The 11,782-nt window shown below is 39.0% G+C and overlaps 1 protein-coding gene across 1 annotated transcript in view; it reads left to right on the plus strand.

Moving 5' to 3' along the window:
* LOC104410312 (opsin-5-like) overlaps positions 1 to 11,535 on the plus strand; it is a 29,918-nt gene extending 18,383 nt beyond the window's left edge. The window contains exons 3-6 of the mRNA XM_010020443.1: positions 5,284 to 5,383; positions 7,176 to 7,280; positions 10,211 to 10,434; positions 11,095 to 11,535. Of these exons, the coding sequence (XP_010018745.1) occupies positions 5,284 to 5,383; positions 7,176 to 7,280; positions 10,211 to 10,434; positions 11,095 to 11,535 (870 nt within the window). The remainder of the gene's footprint in view (positions 1 to 5,283; positions 5,384 to 7,175; positions 7,281 to 10,210; positions 10,435 to 11,094) is intronic.
* The last annotated feature ends 247 nt before the right edge of the window (positions 11,536 to 11,782 follow it).

An 11,782-nucleotide genomic window follows, 5' to 3' on the forward strand; every position in this document is an offset into this window, starting at 1 on the left:
CTTTTATCTGTCTGTGTATCTTTTTGCTTATATTAATAGTGCTGCTATCCATAAAGAAGTAAGCTCTGAATTAACATCACCCAAGTGGAGGGATGTTTTGACTCAGTTTGCCACACTGAAAAGTGTTTTACAAAGTGTAGTAGCATGGGTGTTCCCAGAGAGCAATGCCAGAGTTCCCATCTAGTGCTTCTGAATTTCCCTGTGCAGTAATTTACAGAAAGACAATGGCAATACAGCATTTAACCTGAAGATGGGAATCTTTCCACTGTATCTGGATCATTGAGTGGTATGAGCTACATGCTTGGTTACTTCCTCCCCATTCGTTCTTCATGGGTGGACTGGAGAGACATAAAACCTTCCATGGTCCCACGGTAGCAACCCAGAGCTAGAAAGTAGGTGCTCCCAAATATGTGGAGATGGGGTACTTGAAGTAAGATTATAATCTAATTATAAAATTTAAGAAAATTCTGAAAGAAATTTCTACCTATTCGTTAAATTGTGTGCACTTGGTGGAGTTGTTACATTCATAACTGTGGTGGTTGATAGGGCATGTTCTACTATGAGTATAAATCATGACCTGAGAGGGCTACAACTCTAATAGATAAAAGTCAACCCAAAGTAAGTATATGTTTAATTTCATTTGATTAACCCAATATATGAACCTAAAATAATTGCAAGCAAACAAGTAGGTTTATTCTGGATTCCCTAACATTACTAAAGATGAAACCTGTATATATTAATAGGTGGCACTCAATGTACATTTAAATCTGTAGTATAGTTAGTATAATTACATATCTGTGCACATAATTGTACAGTGTAAACATTGCATTCATATTCTTCCTATCATTAAAATATGTCATCAACAGAAAGGTTTAGACACTTGGTGAATGCAAAATACTGAGTGTCTGATGCTCTCACTTAATGTTTTAAACTAATCCTGTAACATACCAGTTCTCATTGTTTATTCGTAAATGAAGTGCCATCTGTGTCAGAGACCTATAATGGGTTCAGTTGGTGCCATCACCTCTGAGAAAAGCTACCCTTGAAGCCTGGTGAGACATCTTAAAAGGCAGAATGCAACCATAGCAGAGCAATGTCGCATGAACAAAAGGCATTGTTGAAACTGTGGTAAATGAGAAGTGTCTTTCACCTCTTGTATGGTAGGAAATCTTAAAGAGACAATTTGAGTGCTTTAAGAACACCAGTCATTGGGAGTTTTAAGTATTGTGAAGACTGATTACAAATCTTGGTAGTTCTTCCATTTAACAGAAGAGTTTCTATAGTCTGACATGTTATTGGTATATTGGAGGATTGGAGAACTACGCTGTCATCAGATTCAAGTGCAATATTATTGCAAACTTTAAGAACTTGTTAAATTTTAAAGCATACTCTATTCGAAGGTACTTACACTTGTTCTTCCAAATGTATTTCTTAAAGATTGATTTAAGTAATTTTTTATCTCTTGAGATTTCAGGAGGTTTATTGCCATTATCTATTTACATTATGATCTTGGAATAATCTGATCTGCATTCAAAGAAATATTCTGAGAGAATTTATTGTGATGAGTTTAAATAATCCCTGTTCAGAGTTCATCTTTTTCTTTACATATACATTATCGCATATTTTATAGAAGAGAAAGGACGTTGTGGTTCTGAAGGGAAATAAATGGACTTCAGGAAATTGCAACAGATTCACCAATCGGCCAGAGGAGGGAGCGATGCAGCCTTTCTGGCTGGTGAGATTAGTGCTTCAGTCTAAATTGAAATGTAATAGCTATTTTGGCAATCTGCTTTTGTGCCGTTAAACCTTAATTAATCCAATAATAAGAACAATAGGTTATATTTTACTCTGTCTGCTTTAAATGAAGACACCCTTATGAATTCAGTAGGGATGCATAAGTATTAAAGGTAGTAAAAATGGGGCACACCCAAGCTCATAGCTAAGAATTTGATAGTGCACTGGGGACTCCAGACTCTCCCTGTGTTGAAGCAAAGCTTAAGAAACAAATTTGCATGCAGTGGGAGCTTTATATATTGTGGGTTGTAAATAGTACACCAAGAACATTAGTTAGATTTAAAATCAGGCATAAGTACAAAGCAGAAAAAACATAGCCTTTTCCTCAGTTGTGTCTTAGCTTCCAGGCAACATAAAGATAATGACTGAGTTCTGTGAGTATCTATATAGCCAAGGGAGTAATACTGGCATAGCGCTGACAGAAAAGCTTTTAAAACTGCTGATCTAATCCTGTTTCTTAACGGATAAAAAGAAAAGTTGGTGGATGAAAATTGCCACACAACCAATTTTGTGTTTATGTGACAATTCACTATTGCTCATTAACACTGCTGATACTTGATTGTAATTACAATAGGAAGTCCAGAATTGCATCACACAAAAATGGAGGAAATATTATGCCTGTCGAAGGAAAGAGCTGGATGGGGGGTAGGATAAAAGAAATGAAAACCAGAACAGGGAAGAGAATCAATATTCTAAAGTAATTAAATGTTATCTACTATTCTAGTATTTACTTGGCTGTCATTCCATGTATCTTCATAGAGGCACAAGACTGAGAATATATTTTTGTTACCTACATATATTATTATCTATGTCTATAGAAGTCAGAACTATGCTAAAGCAGTTTTTTTCTGTTGCTAACTACTTTGGGTTCCAAGTAGTCCCTTTGGTTGCTAGCTACAGTGAGTGTTGTCTGTTCAGGAGCAGAAAAAACATCAGAGATCTTGCTTCTATATCCGGTAGGTGTATGCTTGAAGTAGGTTGGCTATAGCTACAGTAAGATCCCTCATTTTCTTCTGAAGACATATGTCTAGGTGACACCAGCATAAATGTATTGCAGAATCATAGACTTGCTGGGAAACGGCATATGCATAACTAGGCTCAAGAGCTAACTCTCTGATAGAAGCTTGGCAGGGATGATGCTGGTTTGAGGATCCTATTCCCAAAGCAGCACTAACCCTGTTGGGTGTGCTCTCATGTTTTAATGTTCCAGATGCCATGGCCTGTGTGGGGGCTGTTCTGCAGCTTGAGAGCCACCTAGTTTACCTCCTTTATTTATTTCATCCTAGCACCCTTGTCATCCCCAGATCTCCCTCTCCTCCTTGGCATTTCACCCCATCAGCTGGTCCTAAACTGCTGAGCCGGTGCCTAGCACAGGGTCAAGTAGCACAGACATCCCCAGGAGACTGCTGCCACTTCATCCGTTTGCTAACTGTATGGCCCTGATCAATCTCTGATGATAGCCCTGCACTAGTAGAAGCAACACTATGTTGGTCTGCTTAAATGCTGTTATGGAATAGTACATAAACAAGACGTGGCACTGACAATGGCTTGGTCCTATGAACTATGTTGACTTAAGTAAACCTGAATTACTTTTTTTTTTAAGCAAGGCACTACTCCAAAGAAAACATTTTGGCGTGTTTTTCTTATGATGACAGAGTTTCTTCCTAAATGGTAAAGGGCAAGAGTGTGCTTTTAGACCCACTTTCCTCCCTTGTGTGCTCAAGGGCTGTTTGAACTGATCACAAAATAATTGTCTTTCTTCAGTCTGACATCAGGGAAAGGTGGCTGGGAGAAAAATGGTCACATCTGCAGGTGATACATCAACGGGTATCAGAAAAACTGTGATGAGACACACTGAGAAGCTTGTCCTACTTCTTCAGTGTTCAGTCTCATAGCTCTTTAGACTTAATTTCAAAGTGTTCATTTGCATAATTGCTGAAATACTGCTTCCTTTCTAATCTAACTAATGCAATTGCTTAAACATATGCAGCCTGGCTTCTCAGTAGTGCTTGGCCTCACTGTTTTCCTCATCTATGAAGCATTGTTAGAGCAAATGGGGAAGTGGCAGCTGTTTGCATCAATAAGGCTAATGAAATGCAGGTATTTCACCGATCTCCAGCACACACAGCAGGCCAAATTCAGCCAAGTGCAGCTTCTAGCAAGTAGCTGAGACATCCAAGGAAGTCTTTTTTTCTGGTGTAAACATGGTTGTGTTTATACCCCAAGCATGAGCTGATTGTAAGTGGGGCATGGGTGGATGTAGATTGTTGTAGTAGCAAGTAAGTCTTGCATAAATTTAAAATGTGGTCAGTCGGTAAAAGTTGACATTAAGAAGTATATAGAGGCAACGTAAGGGCATTGGTAGCAAAAAAACAAAGAGCAATGAAAGAAATGATGAAGCAGCCTGTTCCTAACCCTTCACCCAATTTAATTTATACAGTATGCCATGGTCTCAGTTTTAAGCCTGGATTAAAGCCCCAGATTCAGTGATGGGATAAACTGAATTCTGTGGGAGTTGTGCCCATTCACACAGAGGTTGTTCCTGTAGAATAATGATGTGCCTTTCTGCTGATAATTTTACCACTTAAATGCCAAGTTACAGTCCAGAGATGCTTGCTTAATATTCCTGCTTCCCTTGGTGTAAAACTGGCACCTCCAAGTGCTCCTCTGCTCTGGCTGGTTTGGTGTATCATTGCAAGCTTTCAAAAAGAAAAGAAGGACTGTCTTCAGCGTTGTGCCTGGATTGTTTCCCAGTAATACAGTGCTCCTTAGCAGATGGCTACACCATCTCCACTAGTCAGCAGCAGCTTCCTTCCTATATCTGTAAGTGAGGCTAGCAGAGTTGTAATTATCCAGTGCTTCTATCACTGAGATACTGATGATGCGGGAGCCTACACAGCTGTCCGGCTCTGCCTATGTCAGTCAGAAGTGATGAGGATCAGGGATTAATAGCAGGCAGTTACTAGCACCAACATTGAGACTCAATCTATTGGAATGATTTAGCTTTGGATGGTTTTATTTAGTTATTTAAAAAGCTTCTCTCACTCGGCCAAGCCCATTACCTCCTATGTTCTTTCCTCTGTGGCTTAGGTCTCATGGGTTCAGCTTACATGTTTGTTTTGCCTACATGGGGCAGCTGCATCCAGTACATTTTTGCCTGTTCAGGGCTTTTCTTGGTTTCAGTTCAACCTTTTTCTCCTTCATTTGGCAAGTCGTTTCGGGGAAGCATATAGATAGATGTAAGGGTGCATTTGCTTGTTTATTTTACGTACATGACAGAGCACTTACTTATATAATTTTTGAACATTTACTTGCTCACTGATCCTATAGATGATAACAGCACCTGACATTTTATATTTTCCTGCTAGCTGGGTTTCTGGAAAAACTTTTGAGAGCATTAACGTGAAAATGACAGGAGCAATCCCTGTGGTTCTTTTCACTTTCAGCTTTCTGCAGTAAAAGAACATCCTGTGCTGCTTTGTTTTTCAGATTGATGGCTTCCTGACACTTCTGTTTGGCCTGGCTAGCATCAATACCCTTACAGTAATCAGTGTAACTCGCTATATCAAAGGCTGCCATCCTGAGAAAGGTAAGGAATAAAGGCAAGTCCAGTTCTGCTTTGTGCCTTGTGTAAATCTGTATTTCTTTCAGTCACAGGTTATATCAAATACAAATTGCATGCATTGGAAACCAGAACATAGCAGAGTCATCATTGACATTACAAATATGTTTGCACTGAATCCTTCAGGATCAACCCCAGTAAGAGCCAAATTATTACTACTACGCTTTCGTAACCATGGGCTAAATTCACCCTTGTGCCAAAGGATACCACACATCCTGCTGACTTTCTGTAGTCTTCAAAATGCAACCTAAGCAACTTCTAAGTGATCATTATCTGAATCTTACTGTAAGCAATTAATTTAATCTTCTATGATGTTTGGGACAAACTTTCCAGTTGTTGATAAGAGCCTTGGTTCGTGAGGCTGCTACACATACAAACATTTTCACTCTTCAGGGTGTTTTACCAGGGTTTGTGCACAGTAGGCATCATGGGCTGCTTTAGATGGTGCTGGGAACTTTCAGTCTGCACATCTTGCCTCCAGCTTTTGTAGCAGCCTTCCATCCCCTCATGTCAATACCCAGTATAACTTTTCAGAAATGTTGAGGAACAAAATGGTAAATGCTTCACCCCTGGCAGTGTTTAAGGCCACATGTTACAGTGTGAGGCATCCCTGCCCATGACAAGGGGGTTGGAACTAGATGACTTAAGGTCCTTTCCAACCTTAACCATTGATGCATAAGTATTTCCCACATAGACAAAGAAATAACCACAATGTGTGGCAAGAGTAGGACAGATTAAATATTTTTGTTCCGAATGATGTTCTAGCTTAACCTCAGCTGGTAACTCAGAACCACGCAGCCACTTGCTCACACCAGCCACCTCCCCTCCGGTGGGATGGGAAGGAGAATTGGAAGAAGGCAAAACTCGTGGGTTGAGATTGAACAGTTTAATAATAATAACAGGAAAGAGAGAGAGAGCAATAAACCCCAAGAAACACAAGTGATGCACAATACAATTGCTCAGCCACACACTGACTGATGCCCAGCCCATCCTTGAGCAATGATCAGTGGCTCCTGGCCAGCTGCCCCCAGTTCATATACTGAGCATGATGTTCTATAGTCTAGAATATTGCCTTTGGCTAGTTCGGGTCAGCTGTCCCAGCTGTGTTCCTGCCAAAATTCTTGTGCACCCCCAGATTACTCACTGGTAGGGTAGAGTGAGGAATAGAAAAGGCCTTGACTCCATGTAAGCACTGCTCAACAATAATGAAAAGATCCCTTAGTTATCAACACTGTTTCTAGCACAAATCAAAAGCAGCTTCATACTAGCCACTATGGAGAGAATTAATTCCACCACAGTCAAAACCAGCACAAATGGCTAATGTGATTTGAGTGTCTAATATATTTTATCTTTTTTAACAGGGAAAACTTTGAAATTAATAAGAAAACTTTGAAATAAATAAACCTCTGAATTTAGACCTAGGTTGTTTTTTTCTATGTAAAACTTAGCATACAACTGTTTCCTGCTTTTTACAAAATGGCAAAACATAAGTCTGATGTAGAATTTGCTAATTCTGCACTGTTCAACAAGCATATTGTCTCCTGTTTTAAAGCCATTCACTTCCCGTGTTCACAAATTGTCTTGAGTACAAGACTGGCAGATGCCTTCAAATTTAAGCTTTTCTTACAAATATGGTTTTTTCTTTTTTCTTGACTTATTTTTAAATTGCTATATTTCCTTTATTAGCTGTTGCTATAGGAAAGCATTTAGATTTCAGAAATATATTTGTGTATTTTCTAACAAGACCATGCCATTGCAGGTCACTGCATTAGCAACAACAGCATGACGGTGTCTCTGATTCTCATTTGGGTAGCAGCTTTCTTCTGGTCAGGAGCTCCATTACTTGGCTGGGGCAGTTATACAGGTAACAGGTATCTTTCAGTTGTACTTATTTGGCACCCATCCACTTAACTGGACAAAGATTCTTGCCTTTCTTTTTTGCTGTTTGAGATAAACCAGACCGATTATCAGTAGATCTGAGAGAATCATTCATCATGCACAGCATATGTGCAGAGTGTTACCTGCTTTGGTATCAGCTATAAAGAGATTTATATTTTTTTTTAAGATACCACAGGAAATAGTTGGATCAAGTGCATATTACCTATGAAAAAAAAAGAGAGGCCAGAAATATTTGGCATGGTTAAGCAATGAGATAAAGGAAACTATCAAAAGACATCCTTCAAAAACTGTCAAGATTAGGAAGCTAGAAAAGAACACAGCTTCCAGCAAGTTAAATTTGAAACTATAGTAAGACAAGCCAGAAAGATCTGGTGGAACTACTTGTTGAAAATATGAAAATTATAACAAAACAGCAGAAGAAAAAGGTGTCAGAAAGTCTGTCAGTCCAACAAGTGATGAGGGTGCAAGATAAGGCCATAGCAAAAAAGAAGGAGGGGGGAAGGAAAAATAGTGACCACTGTGGTAATTCAGTGCCTAAGAGGTATTTCCACACCAGAAAATTTCTTCACAAGGAAAGGTTGGAGAAATTGCCTCACATTAAGTCTCTAAAAGTTCAAGAAAACAAATTTCTAGGAGCAAATGGTAATGATACAAGAGTCCTAACAGCTTAAATCTTGTGAATGAAGTTGTCCAATTGTCCAGCAATTATATGCTTGGATCCTGCAGGCATCTGCACCCTCTGAGAAGTCATGAAATCTGTAAAGACTTATTAAAGCAGCTATATGAATATACCTTCTTATTAAACACGTAAGGTTTGAGGCATCTCAAGACTCTTAAGTACGGATGTGAGAAAAACATGCATTTCTGTGGTTGTCTAAATCATCTATCCTTCCCAAACCAAAACGTTATCAGGATATTAGGCTCAATGAATATTTTGTTTGAAACCAAACCATTGTGTTTATTATATATTTATTATGTTATTTATGTTACAAATATGCTTTTGCATTATGGATATGCCATAAACTTGGGGGTGTGTTGGACTGAACATTTTCTGTGTCTCTTCTAGCAATCTGTGTTTTCTTTTTACATTAATCTCATTAGCTCTTCATTTGTAGAAGAATTTCAGGATTTCTGATATGCCCTTTTTGCCCTACACTGGAGCCAAGGACTTCTTGGGCATCACTGCCTTATCAGGGCATCCTACTGCCCCCATGGATCCTGTTTGTACTTTGTGTTCAATTCTTTGACAGTGGTCTTCAAGACCACTGCTAGGAACACTTTTCCCTACCAATCATAGCAGTTTCAGGTTCCTGGGCTGATGCTAAACACATTCCACTGAGGGCACCCGTGAAGATGTGGGAGCTGAGCAATGGCAAGTCCAGCAGCAGGCAGTGGGTGCAGGCAGCCATAGTGCCAGGACCTCGCTGATCTTTGGAAATGCCACTTGCCAGTGTCCCTGCAGAGAGAGGAAACAGAGCTCCAAATTCTGACTCACGTCAAATCTGCAGGATTTTCTCTTTGTGTCCTCTGGAGGCTGTTTTCATTTTTCAGTCAAAAGGCTTTGGAAACCAGAAACCTGGAATTAAGCAGGATTTTATGGTTATCTTTTTAATATTGAGGTCTACTGATGAAAAAAGCAAAGGAGACAAAAATTTATTTCTGCTGCTGAGCACATCCAGGCAGCAGCACCTAGAGCTTTTGGTGATAAAAGTACCAGGCTCTTTTTGATGAGAATCATAAAAAAGATTCTGATCTTTTGCTGCTTTAATTCATCCTGTCTAAAACTATCACCTGTGAGGAATTAAGGGATTTTTTTAAGGTTGTGGGGGTTTTTTCTTCAGAATTATCACTGGATGCCAGTGATTACTTGTATCTCCAGGACTTGTAAATACTTGACTTACATAATTTTGGTTCATGCTTCATTTATTTGCAATTCAATTTGCTGTGATAGCTGCCTGGGGAAAAAAAAACAACAACATTTTTTTCCACTTAAAAAGAAAAATCAACAATCACTACCTATAGAAAACCTCTAATGCTATTGAACTGAAATTTTCTATCAGGAGACATTTGCAAACACATTAGAGGGTCTAAAGAAGCCGGCTGTTGCTCTTAAAAGTATTTAAGCAGAGACTTCAGCTTATTCCCACTGTCTTTCCCAAACGTACCTGATCAGCTAGTGTCCTTTTGTAAATCCCACTAGCTGTAGATCCTCCAATATGCCCAACTTCCTTTTTAAGAGCCTGCAGTTCCTTTGTAGTTGCAGAACTGTATGCTTCGCATTTATTAAAAGGTCTCATATCTTTCTGAGTATTCATGTTTCATTTTCCCATAATCTTTATTATTAGCTGTAGCAATTTGGTTTCATGGCTCTCACAAATTTCATTGCTTTTTTGTTTCTATTAAAAACCCTTCAATATTTTTATTTCCTACTTTGCTAAGTAGTTACTTTTTACATTTGCCATATTGTGTCTTCACAATTGCTTCTTATGCTGTTACAGTGCTCATATTAGGAAGTTACTATGTAGAAGATTGTGACATGTAAGAGTAGACAACACACAAGTATATCAAACCTACTGAATTATTAAAAAAAAATATGTTTTTTTTTTCTAATTATGTATCACAATTTCCTATCCTGAAGCAAGTTTGTGCATTATGTATTTACACTGGAAATCTAAACCGAACAGAACAATAATGGGCATTAAAACTTGTTACAGCCTAGCTGGTCTTGAAAAGTTGCTTGTATAGGAAATTATGCCACAGCTCATTACATCAGAAAGATCAATCTATTCTTTAGTGCTTAAAAGAAGAAAAATACAGCATTTGAACTAATACATTAATCACTTAAAAGCAGACAGAAGTTCTAAAAATGCTAACCAACTTATTTTTGCTTTCCAGATCGCATGTATGGCACATGTGAGATAGACTGGGCAAAAGCCAATTTCTCTACGATCTACAAGTCCTACATTATCTCCATTTTTATCTGCTGTTTTTTCCTACCTGTCACAGTCATGGTCTTCTCATATGTGTCAATTATCAATACTGTTAAGCTAAGCCATGCATTAACAGGACTTGGTGATCCCACAGACAGACAGAGGAGAGTAGAGCGGGACGTCACCAGGGTGAGTTTGAGTTTCATGTTGGGTGCGATGTTTTTCAGTGAAATCTGTCTTTCCAAAAATTGGTCTCAATTACAACAGGAAAGAGCAAAAGTCCAGAACAGTTGCATTTCATTTCTCTATAATCTCTAGTTGCGGAGAACTTAGTGAAGAATACGAGGTTTGTTGAAAACTCCTACCCTGTCACTTGGCTCATATTGGTGCTACATCACATGTGAAAAATAATCTAAATATAACTGGAATGAGTTATATGGCACAAAATGAAAATTTGGTTTGGCATATGATCTTTTCTGTCAGAAGTTACGATACTTCTGAGCACACACAGAAGTTACAGTGGAGCTTTCAATTTACTTACCATTGACTTTAGTCTACCTGAAACCTTCTAAATTCATGTAAACATACAGGAAGCTGTAGCTATTTTCATTGCATTAGATGATGTGTTGCTTAAGCACACCACCATGCCAAAATTCGATATACAGCTTCTAGGTCTGCCTGGCTCCATCAAACCAACCTTTTGCTTGCCTGTGTTCTGCTGTGAGCCATACATTCAGGATGATCTGAACATTTCCCTTCCAGCCAAGTGTCCAAGCTACTATTCCCAGTGTATTGCTTCCTTGATGTAGTCTTCCAGAACAGATTTAAGACTGTTCTTCTGTTTTTTAGGTTTCTATTGTCATTTGCACAGCCTTCATTATTGCATGGTCACCATATGCTGTCATCTCTATATGGTCTGCCTATGGCTACCCTGTGCCCAATCTTACCAGCATCCTTGCCAGTTTGTTTGCAAAGTCTGCCAGCTTCTACAACCCCATTATCTACTTTGGAATGAGCTCCAAATTTCGGAGGGACATTTTCATCTTGTTCCATTGTGCCAAGGAAGTCAAGGACCCAGTGAAGCTCAAACGTTTCAAAAACCTCAAGCAGAAACAACAAGAGCCCTGTCAGAAGGAAGAGAAGTGTGCAGGAGAAATGCACCCCGCACCAAGCCCTGATTCTGGGGTGGGAAGTCCAGCCAACACCCCACCTCCAGCAAACAGGGAAGTGTATATTGGTATTTTTGATACACCATCTAACAATCCTGATATTGAATGTGATAGACTGTAAGTTTTGTGGCCACCTCACACTTGCATCCACTTTATGTTCAGGAAGACCCTCTTCAGATCCGTGCTTGAGTGATTTCCTAATTCCCAGTCCATCTGTTTCTTGCAATAGCACTGATGACTATACAACTCAAGTAAATCAGACAGTAAAGTGATATTTTCCTTCTATGTAGGTACAAAGTGCTATGAAGCACATTACAACGTGTTGCAGCATACTCAGTGCCAGAAACATTTGATTTTCTCACGTGTGT

Source organism: Nestor notabilis, unplaced genomic scaffold (assembly GCF_000696875.1).
Source record: "Nestor notabilis isolate BGI_N333 unplaced genomic scaffold, ASM69687v1 scaffold9538, whole genome shotgun sequence".
Classification (NCBI taxonomy): domain Eukaryota; kingdom Metazoa; phylum Chordata; class Aves; order Psittaciformes; family Psittacidae; genus Nestor; species Nestor notabilis.